This window comes from Trifolium pratense, linkage group LG5 (genome assembly GCF_020283565.1).
Source record: "Trifolium pratense cultivar HEN17-A07 linkage group LG5, ARS_RC_1.1, whole genome shotgun sequence".
In the NCBI taxonomy this organism is placed as follows: domain Eukaryota; kingdom Viridiplantae; phylum Streptophyta; class Magnoliopsida; order Fabales; family Fabaceae; genus Trifolium; species Trifolium pratense.
Window position 1 is genome coordinate 45,184,032 of NC_060063.1, and position 22,723 is coordinate 45,206,754.

A 22,723-nucleotide genomic window follows, 5' to 3' on the forward strand; every position below is an offset into this window, starting at 1 on the left:
TAGTTGTTTTGGAGAATGTTTATTTGATCATGTAATACTTGATGTTTACTAGTCATTCACCCGTGTGATGCACGAGTAAATTATGCATGATCGTATTTTACAATGTCGATAACAATAATGTTTTTTATTGGAATAATTATCAAACTTGAAAATGCAACATAAAAATCAAATAATGAGATATAGGAATTTGAATTAATTATATTGTAATAGGAATTTGAAAACTTTTTCAAGTGTTAATATTGACAATTAATTAACTAATAAAAAATGGGTAGAATGCTTAAAAAAAAAAAGGCAGAAGATTAGGCGTTATATTTAGGAGGGAAAATTTGTTTTGCGTCTTAATATATAAATATAAAGGATGCCCCATTTTTTAAATATAAATCATATAATAATAAATATACAATTTGAAATAAAAGTTAAAGATTATACTTTGATACTAACTTTTAATTTTTCAAATGGATTTTACTATCAAGATCTAAGAGTCTGAGTCTATTTTAAAATTTAATTATAATAATTATTTATTTATTTTATTTATTTATTTTAACACACACACGCACGCACGCACGCATGCACGCACATACACACTGAGTAAAATAAATTATTTAGAAGGGAAAACTTGATTTGTGTTTTATAATTACCCAAGTTTATCTTCCAGGCACTTCCTTCTATTTTTGCTTAACTTTTTATATATGATATATATATGTGTGTCAAATATTTGTGATCAATTAAATATTTCTTCAGACATGATGTCTAGTATACTCGATCTCTTTTGGAGATACTGACAAAATAAATAATACAAAGTAGATGAAAAATACTATTGATAGTACCATTATTACTGATCATGGTTGAAAAATGAATATTGTAATCTTACTTTTTTTTAATAAAAAAAATACCCCAAATATCTTGTAGTAAATTATTAATAATTGTTCTGCACAGAACTCGGTGAGTCAAAGTCATTAGATTTGGTCTAGTGGTGAGGAGTTTGAGTAGTATGCTATAGGTTCTTGGTTTGATCCACAACTCATTGTAAAAAAAAAAAAACTCGGTGAGTTAGAATTATTCGAAAAGGATAAAAGAGAGATAGAAAACTCACAATGGTGAGAGGTAGAAAAATTCTTCAAGCTGGAGGTCAGAATCCGCGTGTCAAAAAAGACCGACAATAAAAAGAGATACTTACAGAAAATACTATGACGCTCAAGTCACTTAATGTCGAGGATGTTAGAGTAATGTTCACTATTTGGATTTGATGAACACCGACATGTCACTAAAACGCCACCATGAAACATTGTGTCTTTATCTTACAACCTGTTTCCCACCTCCAATAAAGAAAAATTGTATCTTACATTTTTTTTTAAGAAAAAAAAACATAACCAATATTTGAAGTGAAATACATGATAATTTGTTAAGGGTTACCATATGAATGTGTTAAATAAATTAAAACATTAAAATTTTCACTATAGTCAGTTTAAAACATTAAAATTTTCAAAATTTCTACTCCTCTTCTACCTCATTTTAATTTTAAGTGACAGGTCAGTTTGACCAGGTATACTATTCACATATCTTGTTTTAACCATTTTTTTTACTAATAAATAAAAACAAATATATTACCATGTGGATATTGTTGGATGTTTTGATGAATATTTTTAAAATATTAATTTTTTATAATTTTTATTAATAAATAATTAAAAATATTATTAATCAAAATTATATATTGATATATATAAAACAGTGAACTACTATAGTCTATATCACTTAATACATGACGCGAGGAATAAATAAAGAGAATGTTTTTCCCACAATATTTTTAAAATAAATGAAAATGATAATATCAAACAATTGTATTGTTAACTGGTAGCTTTAAATTAAATGCATGAAGTAAAATCTCATAAACCATATAGTCAAAAAAAAAAAAAGAAAAAAAAAAAGAGTGACAATGATGTATGCACCTGCTGCTGCTACTACTCATAGTACTATCAATCAGTTATTAATTATACATATTACATGCCATAAATAAAAGCCGTTGAGCACTGCCAACACTGTGCTTGCTATAAAACTGTTTCACATGAGACTCCATCATATGTGTTGTGCTCTGCAGCAAGGCTTTTTGGCTTCTGCAGGTGTAGCCTTTGTGTTTTTTAGGCTGCCTGCTTTTTTTGTTTTGTTTAGGGTGTAGTTTTTGTAAGCCTTTATATGTTTGTCCTTTTTGTTGTAGTGGGGGCAGACTTTGCCTTGTTGGTTTCAGATCTTGTATTGTTCCTTTTCTTTTGCTGCTTCTGGTACTCCTTGTTAGAGGTAAGCTTTAATAATATTTGCAGATTCAAAAAAAAAAATATATCATACAGTATACAGTATATACACACAAATCTCATATAGTTGCTAATTTTCAATATTGTCTTTCCTTTTGCCCAGAATATATATGCTGAAACTTTGCAATACATATATAAAAGATATAATATAAGAAGATGTGGAGGTTGAAGATAGGTGATGGTGGAAAGGATCCAAACATATTCAGCACAAATAACTTTGTAGGGAGGCAGACATGGGAGTTTGATCCTCATGCTGGTACTCCTGAGGAGAGAGCTCAAGTTGAAAAAGCTCGTCAACATTTCTACGACAACCGATTCAAAGTTAAGTCATGCAGTGACCTTCTTTTACGTTTTCAGGTAATTATCTCTTCGTTGTAATAGACAAAATATACATACATATATCCTTAGAGATGTTCATCAATTGGTCAAGTTCAATGCAGAAGCTAGGAGAGTACTATATTATTGCAAAATCATGTTTCAAATATTGAACCTGGAATTCCTAGCTTCTGTGGCAATCAAACTCAATTCTAGTAATATAAAATTAAATAGTTTCAAGTAGACTTTTTTTTTTTTTTTTTTTTTATAACAATTAATGTACACCCAAAAGCAATTTTGGTGTATACTATCTCAATGAATTGATAAAAATCAATTTTTTAAATTCAAACATAAATCACTTTAAATCCAACTCACTTTTATTAAAATAAATTTATCAAAAACTAATTTTTGTCGTCGCAGAACCAAACACATACTAGTGTTTTTATACAATATCCATATTTTTTTAAATGAATAAGTGGGAAATTTTTGTTAACTAAAATGACACTAATAATCATTTTACGACTATATTTTTTATGGGTTCAAACTTAAAACCTTAAGGGCCCGTTTGGTGCACAGGATAGAGAGACAGGATATGATAACACTATCCTATCCTGTTTAAATCCCTTGTTTGGTGCACTAAGAGGAAAGGATAAATATAACCTGTTACTAATCCTATCCTACTATTCCTTTATTATTTTAATCCTTATTTTTTGGTGGGTTAGCAACCTGATAGCATAATATTATCAGGCGCTTGTATTTTCTATTTTTCAAAGACGCTTGTTCGATTCTCTCTGGCAACTGCTTCTACAATTTTTACTGACATTTTTCCTTTTAATTATCTGTATTTTCCAGAAATCCCTAGTCGACATACTTCCCCCAATCGATGATCTATTCTATACTTTTCTAATTCCCAACAATCCCTAATCGATCCACGCTGATCTGTTCCAAAATTTTTTAATCCCCTAAACACTGTAATCATTGAAAGAGTCTGCCATGCCTTTATAAAAGGGGGAAAAAAGCTAGAGAATGACAATGAAGACGACGATGACAAAATCAATGAACCATTTTTATTGCTTGATCTCTATTCAATTGACTTGTTTCATTATTCATCATAGATTTTCCTATTATTGTTATTATTTTACTGCCATCAATTGCTTCTTATTAAGTTAGATGGAATCAAATTGAAATTTGGGTGGAATCAGGTTGATTTTGATTCATCGTCGTCACCTGTTGTTACTATTATTATTATTTTTTAATTGCTATGTCAACAAGTGTAATTTTTCTTTTTAAATTATGTAAAATTTTATTATACAATAGGATAATTTTTCTTCAACATGTCAAATATAAAATTATTTTTTTTATAAAAAAATGTATTTGTTTTACAAGAATAATTTTTTCATTTAAATATATATGTATTTTATCATGTCAATATCAAGTGTGCACCAAACACAGGATATGATAAAATAATAATATCCTCTTTCTTATCTTGTGTGCACCAAACATATGACATGATATGTGCTTATCATGTCACTATCATATCCTATCATTATCCACCTTCTTATCCTATCCTATCTCTATCCTATCATGCGTACCAAACGGACCCTAAGCATACAAGCTAAATTCTTACTACTAAACTAGTATTTCAAGTTAAGATTCATACTTTATTGTACTATAAGAAAATAATTTATAATCTTGTTTTGCGCACAAAAAAAAAAGAAGAGACTTGTTTGCACTAAATTAAATATTAATTTTTTAAATGTCAAAAACTCAATCTTAAAGTAACAGGAATCTACACCTATAAATTACATTTTAAACTCTTTTTTTTTAAAAAAAAAATGTTAGTTGAGAGTTAAAATGTAAAAATAAGAGTGCTACGAGTGGCAGTGGTCTCGTTTTCTTCCATGAAGTCCCAATATGTTATATGCTAGGAAGCACCAACACTCTTCAGATTAGGCGTGTCCGTGGACACGTGTCGGTGTCCGTGTTCGATACCGACACCGACACTTATGATTACACTAAATTATGTCACTTTTCCAAATTTTTATCGGTGTCGACGTGTCAGTATCCGTGTCGTGTCCGGTGTCCGTGTCTGTATCCGTGCTTTATAGGTTACATGTCCTTTTAGCGGTTATGGGTGTTGAGTTTGCTCAACCCTAATCGAGGTCATTTTTTCATCTTTGTTTCGATTTTTCTTTTTTCTTTTTATTTTCCGTAACAAAAAAATAACTTTAACATAAAAATAATTCAAAAAATAATTGTTTAATAATATTAAATAAATAGGATCTGAGATTTATATGTTTATAAGTTATAGTTTTCATGCATAAATTAATAAAAACATATTTTTTATGTGTGTCTTTTAGATTCTGAAAGAAAATAACTTTAAGCAAAAAATAGCAAGTGTAAAGATTGAAGATCAAGAGGAGATAACAGAAGAAAAAGTCACAACTACATTGAGAAGAGCTGTTCATCATCTATCAGCACTTCAATCTATTGATGGCCATTGGCCTGCTCTAAATGCGGGCCCTCTCTTTTATTTTCCTCCCATGGTTAGTTCTTACTTCAAACCAAAATATTTAGATATGTACTTAAATTTAAGGCTTAAATATAATTTTAATTCATATAATTTCATGTTTACCGCTCAATCCCTCTTTTTAAACTCAAAAATTAAAATTCTCAAATTCTCATGTGTTTAAGAGTGAAAGTCATGAAAAACAATTTCATATCTACAAATTGTGGATGAAGTTTTTACAAATTTCACCAAAATTAAACATAAGAAAGTTATAGCATATGCATCCAGAAGTTTTAGTAACTGGGGTCAAAATTATATATGTATTTGGTTCAAAATTTGGATCAAATACATTCATTTTTATTGGCTAATTTTTACTTATATTTTAGAACGGAGGAGTATATATATACTCGTTTAGTCTCTAATTATAAATAAAATTTGGCCAACAACTTAAAATTTGAATCAAATATATCATTTTCTTTTACCCATCTATGTTTATGATTGGGAACATAGTTGTAACCAAAAAATGTGTAAACTATAAGTTATTCTAATCTGAATTAACACGCTTTAAAACACATTTTTTAAATGACATTGTCAATATTATTATGGACATCTTTATTCAAACTTACAATTGTACATATGATTTTTTACCCTATCCCAATTTTATTTCCCTTTTTTTAAAAGGAAGCCTCTTTATTAACTTTTTCACATTAACTTTTTTTTATAAGATAAAATTACATTCACTAATTTCTATGATTTATGATAGTACTATCCATGCACCATATAAATTACAACAAATGAATCATGAAAATAGCGCGTCAATCCCTAGCTTCTCCCTCTTTTTTCAAAACTAATTTGAACTTTGAAAGTACCCTAAAACCCTCGACGGTGGAAGGAAGGTTTTATATCCATGAAATGGCGACTAGCCGGAGATCCATAGACGCAGTAGAGCATGTGCCACACCGTCACACAGTGGCACCAGTGGAGTTCTCCGCGATGCTGTTGTCGGCAGTAGGTTGAAGTTGAACCGCGCGCTAGGTAAAAGACGAGGCAATGGCACAGTGTAGGTAATAAATAACTTCTCTAATTTACTCTCCTTTTGAGTTTGACATGTGGTACAAAATTGTGTGTTCTTCTGAGCGTGCATTAGGTTTTAGGAATCAGGATTTTGAATCATGTCTTTAGCAATTATTGAAATTAGGATTGGGATTTTATTTGAATTGTTGATATTTTTGGTATTTTTTTTCCAAGATTTAAATGAGTTTGAAATTCATGATAAATGGAAATGGAAGTAAGAAGAGTAGGTTGGTTTGTTGTGTTTTTTTGATTGAAGAGTTTTCTGTTGTTGGTATTAACGCTCTGGTTTCAAAGAGAAAGGGGTCCTGGTAATCTAGAATGAATTCGGCCATGATGTAAGTAAAGCCCGACCAAGAATTGTCCCACCAGGAATTAAACTTGGGTTCTCCCAAATGATTTGTCCTAGGAGGAACTCATTAACCACTTGGGCCCAATTTAGTTGAAAACTTCCCGAATGGAAGCAAAACATGGACATGTTTACATGTTCCTTAGGTCTTCTCATAGTTAAAATACCCCAAATTAATATACTTCCACATATGAATTGGTTTTGATAAATTAAGCCAATTGCAACATGTGATTAATATGTAAATAGTCTTTGCTTATAATAAGGAAAATTTACTAAAAAGGGGGTTATTGGATAGAGACGTGGCACAATGTGAAATGATTGAGGATGCAAGCTATTTGCTAGAAGAGTAATATTAAGAGTCCACATTGGATGAGAAATGACCGGGAGATATGTTTACAAGTGACGGGAAATCTTCACCTTACAAGTCAGTTTTGTAGGGTTGAATTAGGCCCAACCCAAGTTATAAGAAATACTACAATAGTTTGGAGTAAATTCAACATTACATTGCCAGGGGAGAAGGTCATTTATTACAATTTGAAGGACTACTGGGAGGAGAAAAATTGTACAACAAAGAGTACAAGTGATTTGGTATGTTTGTGTTTGGATAATACAGAAGATGAGAAACAATATGGTTTTTGATAAAATGAAATGGATATGGAAAGGATGCTTAAGGACATGAAAATATTATCTTGAAATTAGTTAACTACAAACATTAAAGGATTTAACTACCCAGTCTCACATTGGATTACAAATCCTGTTGGGTTCTTGGGTGTGATAAAGGAATATGGAGCAAAGAATAAAACTGGAGGATATAAGGGTGGAGTTTCCTTTTATGATAAACCGATGGAAGGAGAGTCAAAATGGTCATGGTGTTGGATTAATTGATGGAGGATATACTGTTATATTGCTAATGAGTAAATTTATATGATATCAGTGTGAATACAAGTATTGTCACAAATGGTTATAATAGTTTCAAATGTATGGTGATAGATCAAAATCAGGGTGAATTAGATTTACAAGGAAAAAAGATGTTGATGAATGAGAGTATATGGAAATGAGGGAAGTCAGAGGAATTGACGAGGAAATCAATTTTTTTGAAGGTGAGCAGTTGAGGGTGTACAAGAAAAGTGAAGTTTGCTAAGAGGCAAGATCTTGATTGTGGTGCTTCCTGCTGATTTTTTGTGACAATCTATTGAGCTTGTACTGAATATTAAAAGAGAAGGGTGCAACGGTTTTACTTTGTTTTATCTGTATGTCTCAAAACTCAGGAGTATTACAGCAAACTCTATGGATGGATAGAGGAGGATTGTACAACAGTTGCTTATGGTGTAATTTTTGTAATTAGGACAGGAGTCAAAAGAGATATTAAGCATTTATAAGGGGGGTGTCTGTTACTAATATAGTATTAGAGCCCCTGATGATATCTTAACATTTGATATTGCATATTTGCATGGGCAAGAGAGGAATTGAATTATTTGACAAACTATATATGTATGTACGTATTTATAAAATTGTTATTTATATTTTCCATATATTATCCCATTGCAGGGAGGCTGGTAAGTAATGTCAATTTAGGTTTTATGGGCTATACAGCTTTTTACTTTTTTCCCAAGGAGTTATTGCCTTCATTAGATGTCAAATTACTTGTAGTGTATTTATAGGGCCCAAAATAATGATGCTGATATCTTTAGGGAAATCAATAGGGGTCTATTCATCAGTAAACTATACCAGTTCATCATTTCAGGTCATATTCAACCATCAATACTAGGAATGAACATAGAAACTCAAACTTTGAAAACCTTGTTTGTTTATGAAATTGGAAAAAGGATTACTAAGTAATTCAAAACTATTTTTAATAAAAATTCTCAAATTTGGTAATACACATGAAATTAAGATTACATAAGATATTAGAAATTCGGTGTCAAAAAAAAAAAAAAAGATATTAGAAATTATTGAACAAAACAACATAAGATGTATATTAGTATTAAAAAAACGAAAAACAATGCCTACTACGCACTTTATGTATACAATTGTTTTTTTTTTCTCTTTCTGTATATAAAATTTAACTCCAATATGCTAATGCACTAATCCATATTTATTGTTCCACACTCAAAACACTGCAGGTTTTTTGTATGTACGTTATAGGGCATCTAGATTCGTTGTTCCCCAAAGAGTACCAGAAAGAGATTCTTCGTTACATATATTGTCACCAGGTATTGTTGTAAGTTCTACATTCAAATAAGATATGACTTGAAAATGATTTTATAAGTGGGAGACTTCCCCCACCTTATACCAAACTAATTTTCTAGGATTGAATTAGACTTGACTACATTTTAGGATGGTACTATTAGATTTATCCAAGATCAGTTTGACCACCCACTATTAGACCAGTCAGGCCATGTTTTAGGATAAGAGGGTGACAGGGTGTCATAGGAAAAACCTAATTCCCACATCAAAAAGAGATTAGGTCTAAAAATAGTTTATAAAGAGTGGCAACCTCACCTTACATGCTGGTTTTGTAAGAATAATTTACATTCAATATACAAACCTAAGAGGGTGCGTATAAGAGTATCCATTAGGCCGCCTGCTATTGGCCGCACTACATATGTCAAGTCTTGGGCATGAGTGAGTGTGTTGAGAGTCGCACATTGAATGCATTATGGCCCGGAAATGTATTTGTTGATATTTAATATTATTGTAAATATATTCTAGAGTATTCTTAGCATAGCATATTCCATAGTAATATTCCCTTGTAATTAATGCTCTTAGTATTATATAATGGAATGTCCGTGATGCTCAAATACACACGGTTTTCACCAATGCCTCTTGTGTTCTCTATTATTTTCTATTTCAATATGGTATCTAGAGCCTATTAAGAGGCAACCCTACACCGTGCTTAACCGGGGGACCCACTGTCCTCCGTTGAAATTTTTTTCCCGGCAAACTGTGTGTTACCACCAGTTTGTCCCTTATTTGCTGCCGTGATTATTCCGGCAATTTTTCAGTCAATTTTCATCCCCTCCCGCCACTGCCACCACAGCCGCCGCCCATTCCGACGACTTTTCCGGCAAACAACCCCACCATCCGAATCGCAATCCCCGATCCGGCCTGTCCCCAAAACCGCGTCAGCAACCTCGCCGTCACGCGCTCACACGCGCCGTCTTTCTCACCGGCGCGTTCGCCCACGCGCCTCCGCCGTAACCGCGCGTCCGGCCGCCGTTCAGGCCGCCGTTTGGATCGCCGGACTCGTCTCTTCGTTCTGGTTCCATATCCGATCTCAGTTTTCAGTTTCGATCGATCGAAATACGTGTTCCTTCACAAACAGCCCATATTTATACCGAAGTGCGTGGCGTTTACTGCTTCTGGATTACAATGGCTGCTGATAAAACTTCTGATGGTTCCAAGAGTATTTTTACCAACTACGTTACATCTCCTCTCTCTACATAGAAACTGAACGGTTCAAATTACGATAGTTGGGCCGCCGATATCAAATTATGGGTTACTGGGCAAGGTTACAAGGACCATCTCACTACAAAGTCCGATTCGATTGCTACAACCGAGAAACCAAAATGGGAACAGATTGATGCTCAGTTGTGTAGTGTTATCAAATCGACACTTCACCCTGATATCAAACCGATCTTCCGTCCTCATATCACGTGTGAATCCGTTTGGAATCAGGCTAAGAAACTTTACACTAATGACACTCAGCGTCTTTATGGAGTTTGTCACAAATTGATGAATATCATTACTTCGAAAAAGATAGAAGGCTCTATGTCGACATATCTTGGTAATGTTCATTCTGCACTTCATGATTTTAATGAGCTTCTCCCTCCTGCTGCAAGCACTACAACTGAACAGGAGAAGGAACGTGACCAACGTAGCACCTTCTTCATGCTCCTTGCCCTTTATGGCTTACCAGAAGAGTACTCTGCCATTCGTGATCAGATTTTGGGTTCTGCAACTGTTCCGGATATGTCTACAGCAACTGCTATGCTTCTTCGAGTACCTGCCAAACATTCACTTGAGCCTACTATCACCCCTGCACCAGGTGATACTGCTGCCCTTGCATCATATGGAAATAACAAGAATCGATACCGAGGAGGGCCATCCAATTATAAACCACGTTCCAATTCTAAGTGTACGCATTGTAACCAAACTGGACATGATATTGATGATTGTTGGGTGTTGCATGGCAAACCTCCTCGACGTCGGGTTAATATGACTCACACTAATCAGTCTCGCATCATTCAGACCAAGCCTTCTTCCCAAGGCTCTACGGCAAGCTATGAAGATTTCCTCAGGTGGTGTCAGAGTAACCAGGACTCCGGTTCTACTGCTTCGGTTGCACACACTGGTAATTCATCTGTTTGCCTCTCTCAATCATCTCTCGGTCCTTGGGTTCTTGATTCTGGTGCGTCTGATCATGTTACCGGTAATAAAGGTCTTTTCTCTTCTCTCTCTACATCTGGTTTCTTACCCAGTATAACTTCTGCAAATGGTTCTCAAACTCAATCCCAAGGGATTGGTACTGTCCAAATTCTACCTTCAATTTCAGTTGACTCTGTTCTCTATGTACCTGGTTGTCCATTTAATCTACTTTCAGTCAATCGTCTAACTCGTTCTCTTGATTGTATCGTTACTTTCACTAATAATAATGTTACCTTGCAGGATCGGAGTTCGGGACGAACGATTGGCGTCGGATGTGAGTCTCAAGGCCTTTACTACCTATCTTTGTCTTCCAAAACATGCTCCGCCACAGATTCCTCACTTACCATTCATGCTCAGTTGGGACATCCAAGTCTTCCCAAACTTCAGAAGTTGGTGCCAAGTTTATCTAAGTTGTCTAGTTTACATTGTGAGTCATGTCAGTTAGGGAAACACACTCGTAGTAACTTTCCCGATCGAGTCAATAAACGGGCTTCGTCCCCTTTTGCTTTAGTTCACTCCGATGTTTGGGGTCCATCTCGTACCATGTCTACTTTACAATCAAAATATTTTGTTACTTTTATTGATGATTTTTCTCGTTGTACCTGGATATTTTTAATGAAAAATAGATCCGAGTTATTTTCTATCTTTGAGCAGTTTTATCAAGAAATCAAAACTCAATTTGGTGTGTCTATTCGTACTTTAAGAAGTGATAACGCTCGTGAATATTTGTCACATCAATTTCAAAATTTTATGGTTTCAAATGGTATTCTCCACCAAACATCATGTCCTCATACACCTCAACAAAATGGGGTGGCAGAACGCAAAAATCGGCATCTCATTGAAACCACACGGACCCTACTTCTTCATGGTAATGTTCCATTTCGCTTTTGGGGGGATGCTGTCTTAACGGCATGTTACCTCATAAATCGCATGCCATCTTCTGTCCTTGATGGCAATATCCCTCATTCTGTTCTTTTTCCCAATTCCCATCTTCACCCGCTGCCTCCTCGTGTCTTCGGGTCCACATGTTTTGTTCACAATCTCTCCCCTGGACTCGACAAACTGTCCGCCCGATCACTAAAGTGCGTCTTTCTTGGTTATCATCGGTCACAAAAAGGTTATCGTTGTTATTCTCCTACATTACAACGATACCTCGTATCGGCCGATGTTACCTTCTTTGAGTCTGTCCCATACTTTGAGCCAAATACCATGACTCATGAACCCCTTCAAGAAATTAATCTTGAACCCATCCAAGAAGTTACCATTGTTCCTCTTGAGCCTTGTCCATCTGTCCCACCAGATACACCTCTGGTTGACCCTCCAGCTTCGAAACCACTACAAACATATCAGCGTCGTCCACGACCCTCTGTTGTACCTATTCCAGAGGCTGTTGAAGACTCACCGCCAACGCCATCGCCGTCACCGGATCCGGTCCCGCAACCTGAGCCTAGTCTGCCCCCTGTAATCCGTAAAGGTAATCGTTCAACACGTAACCCGTCTCCACACTATATAGATTTGTGTTACAGTCGTCTTTCCCCTTTACATTACACTTGCTTGTCATCTTTGTCGTCTGTTTCTATTCCTAAATCCACAGGTGAAGCATTATCCCACCCTGAGTGGAGGCAAGCAATGATTGACGAGATGTGTGCTCTCCAAAGCAGTGGTACTTGGGAACTGGTTCCTCTACCCCCTGGAAAGTCTTTGGTAGGTTGTCGTTGGATATATACGGTGAAGGTTGGCCCGGATGGTAAGATTGATCGATTTAAGGCTCGCTTAGTGGCCAAAGGCTATACTCAGATTTTTGGGTTGGATTATAGCGACACTTTTTCACCTGTAGCCAAAATGGCCTCAGTTAGACTTTTTCTCTCCATTGCAGCCATTCAGCATTGGCCTCTCCATCAGCTTGACATTAAAAATGCATTTTTACATGGCGATCTTGAAGAGGAAGTGTATATGGAGCAACCACCTGGGTTTGTTGCTCAGGGGGAGTCATCTAATATGGTTTGTAGGTTACACAGGTCTCTTTATGGTCTTAAACAGTCTCCTCGAGCTTGGTTTGGCAGATTCAGTACTGTAGTCCAACAATTTGGCATGATTCGTAGTGAAGCTGACCATTCTGTTTTTTATCGTCACTCTGTTGAAGGATGCATTTATCTGATTGTTTATGTAGATGATATTGTCATAACTGGTAGTGATCAGCAGGGAATACTTCAGTTAAAACAATATCTCTCGAATCAGTTTCAGACTAAAGACCTTGGTAAACTCCGGTATTTTTTGGGCATTGAGGTAGCTCAATCTAAGGATGGTATTGTGATCTCACAACGAAAATATGCTATGGATATCCTTGAAGAAACATGTTTATTGAATGCAAAGCCTGTTGATACTCCTATGGATCCAAATGTCAAGCTTCTACCTAATCAGGGGGAGCCTCTCTCAGATTCAGGGAGATATAGGAGATTGGTTGGAAAATTGAATTATCTCACAGTCACTCGTCCAGACATTTCATTTGCACTCAGTGTTGTAAGTCAGTTCTTAAATTCTCCTTGCCAAGAACACATGGATGCTGTAATCCGGATTCTGAAATACATCAAAGGTGCTCCAGGAAAAGGTCTCATTTATGAAGATAGAGGTCATACTCAGATAGTTGGTTACTCAGATGCTGATTGGGCAGGCTCACCCATTGATAGACGATCAACTTCTGGGTATTGTGTACTTGTTGGAGGAAACTTGATATCTTGGAAGAGTAAGAAACAAAATGTAGTAGCAAGATCAAGTGCCGAGGCAGAATATAGAGCCATGGCACTAGTAACATGTGAGCTGATTTGGTTGAAACAGTTACTCAAAGAACTTCAATTTCAAAATGTTAGACCAATGACACTTATCTGTGATAATCAGGCTGCACTGCACATTGCCTCAAACCCAGTTTTTCATGAGAGGACCAAACATATTGAGATAGACTGTCATTTTGTCAGAGAGAAGATCGAATCAGGCGACATTGTCACGAGCTTTGTCAATTCTAATGATCAATTGGCAGATGTCTTTACAAAATCACTGCGAGGTCCTAGAATCAACTACATATGTGGCAAGCTTGGTGCATTTGACTTATATGCTCCAGCTTGAGGGGGAGTGTTGATATTTAATATTATTGTAAATATATTCTAGAGTATTCTTAGCATAGCATATTCCATAGTAATATTCCCTTGTAATTAATGCTCTTAGTATTATATAATGGAATGTCCGTGATGCTCAAATACACACGGTTTTCACCAATGCCTCTTGTGTTCTCTATTATTTTCTATTTCAATAGTATTTATAACTGGGAACATTCCTCACCTTACAAATCGGTCTTGTAAGGTTGAGTGAGATCTGACCCAAATTTTAAGAGGTATACTTGTTCTATTTCAAAACTTGATTGAGCATGATGGAAACAACAAGAAAATTACAATCTTTTTACTTGCATCAATTAAATAACTTGGTCATTTCTCAAATATGAATACTTTGAAAATTGAAATATATTCGTGCAAAAAACAAACATTTTAATGTTGGCCATGTTGCATTTTCATTTGTAGAATGAAGATGGAGGGTGGGGACTGCACGTTGAGGGTCACAGTATCATGTTTTGTACTGTACTCAACTATATATGTATGCGAATACTTGGAGTAGGTCCAAATGGAGGTAAAGAAAATGCTTGTGCTAGAGCAAGAAAATGGATTCATGATCATGGTGGTGTGACACATGTATCTTCATGGGGGAAAATTTGGCTTTCGGTAACATTTTATCTAATGAATTAATTAATGTAAAATATAAATATGCATAAAATAGTATATGCCTATATGTGTTGGTAATTTGATTGAATATTGAAACTGCAGATACTTGGTATCTTTGATTGGTGTGCATGCAACCCAATGCCCCCTGAGTTTTGGATGCTTCCCTCATTTCTTCTTAAGCATCCAGGTTGAACTAATTTGATTGAATATTTTTATTATTAGTGAATATAATTTTTTCATTATTAAATTGAGTGTTTATATTCTATCTCATTTTCTTTTTGGTACATATTCTATCTCATTTTTACCTTGTACTAAACACAGTCAAAATGTTGTGCTATTGTCGATTGGTATACATGCCTATGTCTTACTTGTATGGGAAGAGGTTTGTGGGTCCAATCACATCACTCATCTTAAAGTTGAGAGAAGAACTCCTTACTGAACCTTATGAAAGAGTTGATTGGAAAAAGGTTCGCCACCAATGTGCTAAGGTGAGGGATATTATCTTTAGATAACCACAATGTGTGTATATATGCATAATCTTCTTTATCTTATGAGTGATAATTGTCCATTTTATATATTATTACAGGAAGATCTTTACTACCCCCATCCTTCGATACAAGATCTAATATGGGATAGTTTATACATAGTCATGGAGCCAATAATGACTCGTTGGCCGTTTAACAAGTTGGTTAGAGAAAAAGCCCTCCAAAAAGTAATGAAGCATATCCACTATGAAGATGAGAATAGTCGATACATAACTATTGGATGTGTGAATAAGGTAGTTAATTATCATAATAGTAGTAATAAGAGTTTAATTTTATTGTCAATAAAACACGTGTGACTTTAGAAGTAGTTATAATTAAAGTGAAACTTTTTTATTGATTTGATGATTATGATTGATTGATTAAAGAAATTTTACGCTAACAATGTATGAGTTAAATCATGATAACAATGTATGAGTGAAATATAAAACTCTTATATTAAAGGGGATTAATTCATTCACATGAAATAAAACTTTCCCCCCAGGTTTTGTGCACACTAGCTTGTTGGGTGGAAGATCCACACGGAGATGCTTTCAAGAAGCATCTTGCAAGGCTCCCGGATTTCTTGTGGGTTTCAGAAGATGGAATGACCCTGCATGTATAAATCATACTACCATATTTTAATACAAATTAATTACTTGAGTATTATTACTATTATTACATAATCATCATATATAAATGCGCCTATTTATATAATGCAGAGTTTTGGTAGCCAAACATGGGATGCTAGTTTGATCATTCAGGCTTTGCTTGCCAGTAACCTAAATGAGGATATTGGTGCAACACTTGCTAAAGGGCATGAATTCATCAAGAAATCTCAGGTGTGCTCAAGTTTAGCGATAAGATTATTACGTTACCTTCTTTAATTTAAGGAAAGTAAACTCCTCGAGGAACTATTAGTTTATCCACATCATAAATTCATTAGCCAAGTAAATGTTACCAAATGATTTCTTATTGGGCAATTATCTATTCCTCTGGTCTCAATTATAAGAAACAGTTACAAATTTTAAGGTGTATTTATTGTTTAAGATCATAGTTTTAAAATCCGGCTTTGACTGGCCAATCAGACCTGTCCAACCAGGAACCAATGATATGACCGGCTCGGTCCAAGCATTGGAGCGACCATGCCATTGTAATGTAGAAACTGTTGTGAACCCGAGTGGAACAACCAATCTTTGGAAAACCCTGTGAATTTGGTTTTTGGAACTAAACCATTTCTTGTAAATGGTGGGAACAATTTACCATTCATAAGTTATGTTTTGTGGTGCAGTTCTTATATAGGAGAAGAGGAGAGTGTAAGTGAGTAGTTTTTTAATGTGGGACTTCAATAGTATAGTTTGAGAAAGTTTTATAAGTGTGAGATTTATATGCGTTGAACATAACTAAATAGCCAACTTTGAGTAATAATATGACATTTAAAACAACTTTATTTACCTTCATGTTATCCGTAAGAAATTATAGACATTGTTTCTAGCTTTCAAATGATCTAATTTTTATATTAAAATGATATTTATAACTCAAGATAGTCACAAAAGTAGTTAATCTACTAATCTAGCAATAAATTCAATATCACACTCTGAATTTGTAGTAGAGTTTTTACTATGCTAGAGGTCGAATTTGTTTTTTTTTTTTTTTTTTAATAAACACTAGATTTGTAGATATTTTTATTAGCTTTCAAATAATATAAAGAACACCTTATTTGGGCAAGAATAACTCAAGATATGATATTTTCTTTGAGCATTACTCAACATATATTTTATAGGTATGAAATTTGTGTCATGTAAATTTTGAATTTTTTTACTAATAGATATCAGATCATGTGGTTTAATTAGTAATCTTCAGGTCTTACCAATGATCCAGTGCTCTTTGACTGGGTTGATGAATAGTTCGGTTTTTAAAACATTGTTTAAAATATTTTTCTATATTAGTAAGAGTATTTAATGTCCCACAATTTTCAATTTCCCATGCATGATTATACCTTTGAAAAACATTAAAAAATTACAATAATAAATGAAGCTGAATAGGACTACCGGGAAAAATTGTATTACTGTATTAACTATAACTTGTACAATTACATTATTCCAACTTTATGTGACATTTATCATGCAAAGGTTGTGTTCATTATACTATTGTACAATTTGTGTGCTACTATTCGATTTAGGTTAGGGACAACCCTTCAGGAGATTTTAAGAGCATGTATCGTCATATCTCTAAAGGGTCCTGGACCTTCTCTGATCAAGATCATGGATGGCAAGTTTCTGATTGCACGGCAGAAAGTTTAAAGGTAACTAACTACATAGGTCAGCGTTGTCTACTTTTATAATCACAAACAAAATATTGTTGATTAATTTTTTACTTGTTTAGTGTTGTCTGCTTTTGTCAATGTTGCCTCGGGAGATTGTGGGGGAAAAGATGGAACCTGAAAGGTTATATGATTCAGTCAATTTCCTATTGTCACTTCAGGCAAGTATACTATGTATTTACTACTTTTCATTCTTTTGTATGTCCTTTTCTTTAAAAAATAATAATAAAATAGTATTACTTACTTGTCATTTGTAAAGTTTACAGTGAGTTTGGATTGACTTACTTTTGAGCTTATGTAAACACTTATACAAATAAATAAGTTTTTATGTATTATTTATAAGTTTCTTAAGGTATTTTATGAAATAATAGCTTATGAAGATACAATTTTTACTAGCTAGAACTTATGAATTAACATAAAAGCTTATTTATTTGCATAAGCTATTTTTCATAAGCTCAAAAATAAGCTAATCCAATCAAGCCCTTAAAGCTTTTGTCAGAAATATTTTTAACTACTTATTGTAAAAAAAGAAATAAGTAAAATGAGATAATAAACAGTCATACTACAAATGATGAACAAATCGTACTTAATGCAGAATTTTCAAAGTAAACAATCCCAAAAGACACAAATTAGAAAAGTGATCAAATTCACTCAACTTCCGGATCAATAGCAGAAATAACATTAAAACGATGAGAAGCAAAAGTAATACCTTCCACCATGCGCTAAACTTTGAATTTCACATCAGTAATAGTAATAGAGGTTGGAGTATTCATGAAAATCATAAATTCCAAGGTCTAATAAGAATCAACGAAAAGTCAAAAGTATGTTATACAATCTATTTTTTGCAGTAAAGTCCATTTGCCTAATCTAAGGTCAACCAAAAGTCAGAGGTTGCATTGCACATAGAGTACTTTGATAATTAATGTTCAATTTTCTTATGCTACATGATTTACTTTTGACGCATTGTTGCAGGGTAAAAAGGGTGGCTTACCAGTTTGGGAGCCATCAGAAGCTGTAGAATGGTTGGAAGTAAGTATTATGATATTAAATTAATAATGAACAAGTGATTAGAATACTTTGTTAAACCTCTTACATCAATTGTTCTGTATGTGAATGAATATCAATCTACTATCTCTTCATTTCAAAATAATATATACACCATATGAATTAATTAGATTTGTTATTAATTTTCAGCTACTCAATCCCATAGAATTTTTTGAGGAAACTATAGTTGAGCTTGAATATGTTGAATGCACCGCATCAGCAATTCAAGCATTGGTTTTGTTTAAAAAATTATATCCCGAGCATAGAAAGAAAGAGGTAGAGAATTTCATTGCAAATGCAGTTCGATTCCTTGAAGATAAACAAACAAGTGATGGTTCATGGTATGGAAATTGGGGAATTTACTTCACTTATGCTTCTTGGTTTGCACTTGGTGCTCTAGTGGCTGCTGGCAAGACCTATGAAAATTGTGCCGCCATTCGCAAAGCTGTTAAATTTTTGCTTACAATACAAAGAGAGGATGGTGGGTGGGGAGAGAGTCATCTTTCATGCTCAAAAAAGGTTTGTCGTTGAATTGCTATTATCTACTAATTAATTAACTAAAACATATTGCATGGAGTATTTTCAAAATGAATCAAAATAATATTATTTAGAACATATTTTAAAATATTTGGCACAAATAATAGATATTTGGATCTCTTATATTTTGTTCAGGCACTCAATCTCTAGCCAGAGCATATAAAAACATGTTAGGAGAATTAATCCCTTAAATTGATATCAATCATGCATTGGGATACCTTGACATTGTGTATTATTTATGAGGAGTAAATTAGAATGAAAATAATGCAATGCAGATATATGTACCTCTTGAAGGAAGCCATTCAAATATTGTACAGACAGCATGGGCTCTTATGGGTTTAATTCATACCGGCCAGGTATCTTCACTTTATCGCAAATTAAAATTCAAATGCTTAGTTACCACCCACGTGAATCGTAAAATAAGACTACTTTCTATGTACAGGTAGAGAGAGACCCCACTCCTCTTCATCGTGCTGTAAAATTGATCATCAATTTCCAACAAGAAGAGGGTGATTGGCCGCAACAGGTGCATATCAATCATTTGACATTGATATCATGGCTTTTTATATATTTATGCTTAACTCAGTATAGGAAAAATTAGTTGGGCTTAATAACCTAGGACAAGTTACTTGCAAAAGCTAATTGGGAACAACTTTTTCTTTATCTATTTTTCTGAAAAACTAAACATGTAGCAAGTGCAAGCGAACCCCCTGAAGACATGCCCAAAAACCACTTTTATGAAGAGAACTTCGTACAATCCACCAGTTGCTCAACTGTCAAAACCTTGTTACCCAAGCCAGAAAATGTCAAGCTAATGTCAGACAGTGTTTCAGTTGGGAACCAATTCCAAAGGAATTAAACCGAGAATAATCGGAAAAGGTAAGGTAACATGGCCAACTCCCACCCTAGCCATACCACACTTGAAGGAACAAGTTGTAGGTAACAAAAAGATCATGAGCTGACTCCTGAGCAGTGCCACAAAAAACATGTCAAACTTTCAGCATCCGTTATAATCTGATGACAGAAGATATTTTGGCGAGTAGGAGCCCTATCTAAAAGGAGTTGCCAGGAGAAAACAATGAGTTTAGTTGGGGCCCAATATTCCAAACACAAGAATCCTGAATACTGACTTAGTGACTTGATAGGGAATTTACCCAAGCTCATCTGTCCTCATCCAGAGATAGAGGAATTGCCCCAACCATAGTACCTAAATCCACCAGCACCACCAGTTCATGTTCCCAATCATAGAGAGCCCTCCTTCACATAAACTCCCAAACTCATCTGTCACCAACTCATTGAAATTCCCCGCAACCCCTCTTGTTTGTTTGAAACAAGGAATAACCTTAGGGAAGCAATCTCTCATGGCAAGTTTCGCAACCCAAAGATCATTTATAGTACTTCCTTCGGTCTTTTTTATAAGAAACAATTCATTTTTTAGGTTCATTGAATAATTTATTTATCTAAAAAGTGAATTGTTTCTTAGAGGGACACTAGGGAGTGTAAATTTTGTGATTGTAAAAAGAAATGCACTTATTTTTTTGAGTAAAAAAAGCATGTACATATTATTTATTATTTTTATATCGCTAATTATATTTTAATTTGTCATAACAGGAAATCACAGGAGTATTCATGAAAAATTGCATGCTGCATTATGCACTGTTTAGGGATATATTTCCAATGTGGGCTCTAGCTGAATATCGTAGACGGATTATGTTGACTTCTACTGCAGTTTAAAAACGAAGTGCTGCGCACAAAAGGAAAAGCCATATCAATAAAGAATCAGGTAAACTCAGGAACAACTTTGAAAAATTCAAAGGAAGATGAAAGGAGGGAACCAACCCAATGTGCAGACCAAAAAGAGGCCAATGCTATTTTTCTTATCAATTATTTCCATTGGTCAGAACTTGAACCTATTAGGCCATAACAATGAGGGTTGTGTGAATTTATGGAATTTCAAGAAATTAGTACATTGTTGTATTTAGATTGGCTAATGTTGGTCTTAATTTAGATAGGCTCACCTTGTGGAATGATATCCCTTTTGTTATTAAAGATAACTTTGAATCTAACAGGCTTGGTAAACCCTTCTATAGGGTTGTACTTAGTTAGGGAGGTTTTGGTCTAGTCCCCCTCCTTTTTTTTTTTTGTATCTCAATCCTCATCTATCTATTTATATATCTTTTGAGGCAGTAGCACTTTGCTACTCCTCTTTTTTTTTTTTTAAAAAAAAAAAAAAAAACATGCAATTTTACAAACTAGATTTCTCTCGTTGGAACTTATATGCTTGCTCAAGCATTCTTATCTTGAGTCCTCTATAGTCTTTATGGCCGGAGCTCTGTTGCAGGAAGAACATCAATTATTGCTCAAGGAAAACTTCAGAGGGATGCATGGCAATATATATTCTCAGGGAAAACCTTCTTAGAGAGTAGTAACATCAATGCTAATTTTTATTTACGAAGGAACAGATGCAAAGTTAATGATATATATGGATAAATACGAGTAAATTACACATAAATTTAAGCGCAAAGAATTTAAAATGTCAAAATTCAAAGATACTTGCTTTCCAAAGAGAATTCCTTTCCTTGTTCTTTCCTAGGGGTCTTAAATTTTTGCCTAAAACTTCAGATGTTTTGAGTGGGATGTGTTTCCATCAAAGTGTTTGGCCATCAACTTTTTGTCCTAAAAATCTAGTTGATTTTTCTGTGCCATAAAAAAATGTGTGATACTAACTTGGTTTTTCTGTCTGTCCAATATATATAATAATATATTGTTACATATCTCTTTCTGGACCTTTGCTCCAGAAAGAGATAATTATTCTATTCACTCTCCTATAATACACCAAAACAGGATATTCATGACAATTTAATAAGAACAATATAATTTAAAAAAAAAAAACACTTAAATCTAGCTTATAAACAATGTCAGAAGGATCTTAGATTAGAAAAGTGATAACAATTTTGTAACTACCAAACTAAATTTCAACCAATTATTGTTATCTTGCAATGCAAGTAACAAAACAATACAATCTTAATTCTCATTTCAATATGAATTATGTTCAATACACCCCCTTAATTCATGTTGGACAATTCTTTAATTCCTATCAAATCCCTCAGCCTCTTGAATACTTCCACTTGCACACTCTAGAATCTGTATAGCCCGTCAATTTGCATTTTTTTTTTACCTTCATCTAAAGTTGAAATAGAATTCCACTATCAATTCCTTTTAAGATATCTCAGTACCCTCTTTGTTGCAGTAAGGTGAGATACATTAGGTCTTTCCATGAATCTACTCACAATACCAACACTATAAGCAAGGTCAAACCAATGTTGCAGAGATACCTCAATGATCCTATAAGTCTTATGAACACTGTTGGATCAACATCATCTTCTTCATTCTTTGTTAATTGAAATCTTGGTTCAGAAGGTGTGACTGCTAAGTTGCAATTTTCAATTGCAAACCTCTTCAATATTTCACTAGCATACTTCTTCTAATGTATCATGATGCTCTATAGCACTTGTGAAATTCAATCCCTAGAAAATATGCCAAATGGCCAATG

At 34.1% G+C, this 22,723-nt stretch overlaps 1 protein-coding gene across 4 annotated transcripts; it reads left to right on the forward strand.

Annotated features, from left to right (window-relative positions):
- The first annotated feature begins 1,990 nt into the window (after positions 1–1,990).
- On the forward strand, positions 1,991–21,236 carry LOC123885851 (mixed-amyrin synthase-like). Of its 4 annotated transcripts, XM_045935186.1 has the most exons (18): positions 2,025–2,117; positions 2,213–2,292; positions 2,410–2,663; positions 4,982–5,167; positions 8,674–8,763; positions 14,548–14,745; positions 14,848–14,932; positions 15,067–15,233; positions 15,332–15,523; positions 15,772–15,885; positions 15,989–16,108; positions 17,449–17,571; positions 17,652–17,750; positions 18,562–18,618; positions 18,784–19,152; positions 19,446–19,526; positions 19,613–19,696; positions 20,782–21,236. In XM_045935186.1, exons 3-18 carry the CDS (start codon positions 2,463–2,465, stop codon positions 20,902–20,904), a joined length of 2,289 nt encoding a protein of 762 aa, XP_045791142.1. In that variant the 5' UTR covers positions 2,025–2,117; positions 2,213–2,292; positions 2,410–2,462; the 3' UTR covers positions 20,905–21,236. The 4 variants fall into 4 exon arrangements, with proteins under 4 accessions (XP_045791143.1, XP_045791142.1, XP_045791144.1 ...); XM_045935187.1 differs by having other exon boundaries at positions 1,991–2,292; XM_045935188.1 differs by lacking the exons at positions 2,025–2,117; positions 2,213–2,292; positions 2,410–2,663; positions 4,982–5,167 and adding an exon at positions 5,796–6,194.
- Positions 21,237–22,723: the final 1,487 nt, after the last annotated feature.

Excerpts from the sequence above, each read along its gene's own strand:
- LOC123885851 (XM_045935187.1), top strand. The coding sequence starts at position 2,463 with ATGTGGAGGTTGAAGATAGGTGATGGTGGAAAGGATCCAAACATATTC. Across the intron at positions 2,664-4,981 it reads ACCTTCTTTTACGTTTTCAG|ATTCTGAAAGAAAATAACTT; the intron begins GTAATTATCTCT and ends TGTGTCTTTTAG. Across the intron at positions 14,746-14,847 it reads GGGGGAAAATTTGGCTTTCG|ATACTTGGTATCTTTGATTG; the intron begins GTAACATTTTAT and ends TTGAAACTGCAG.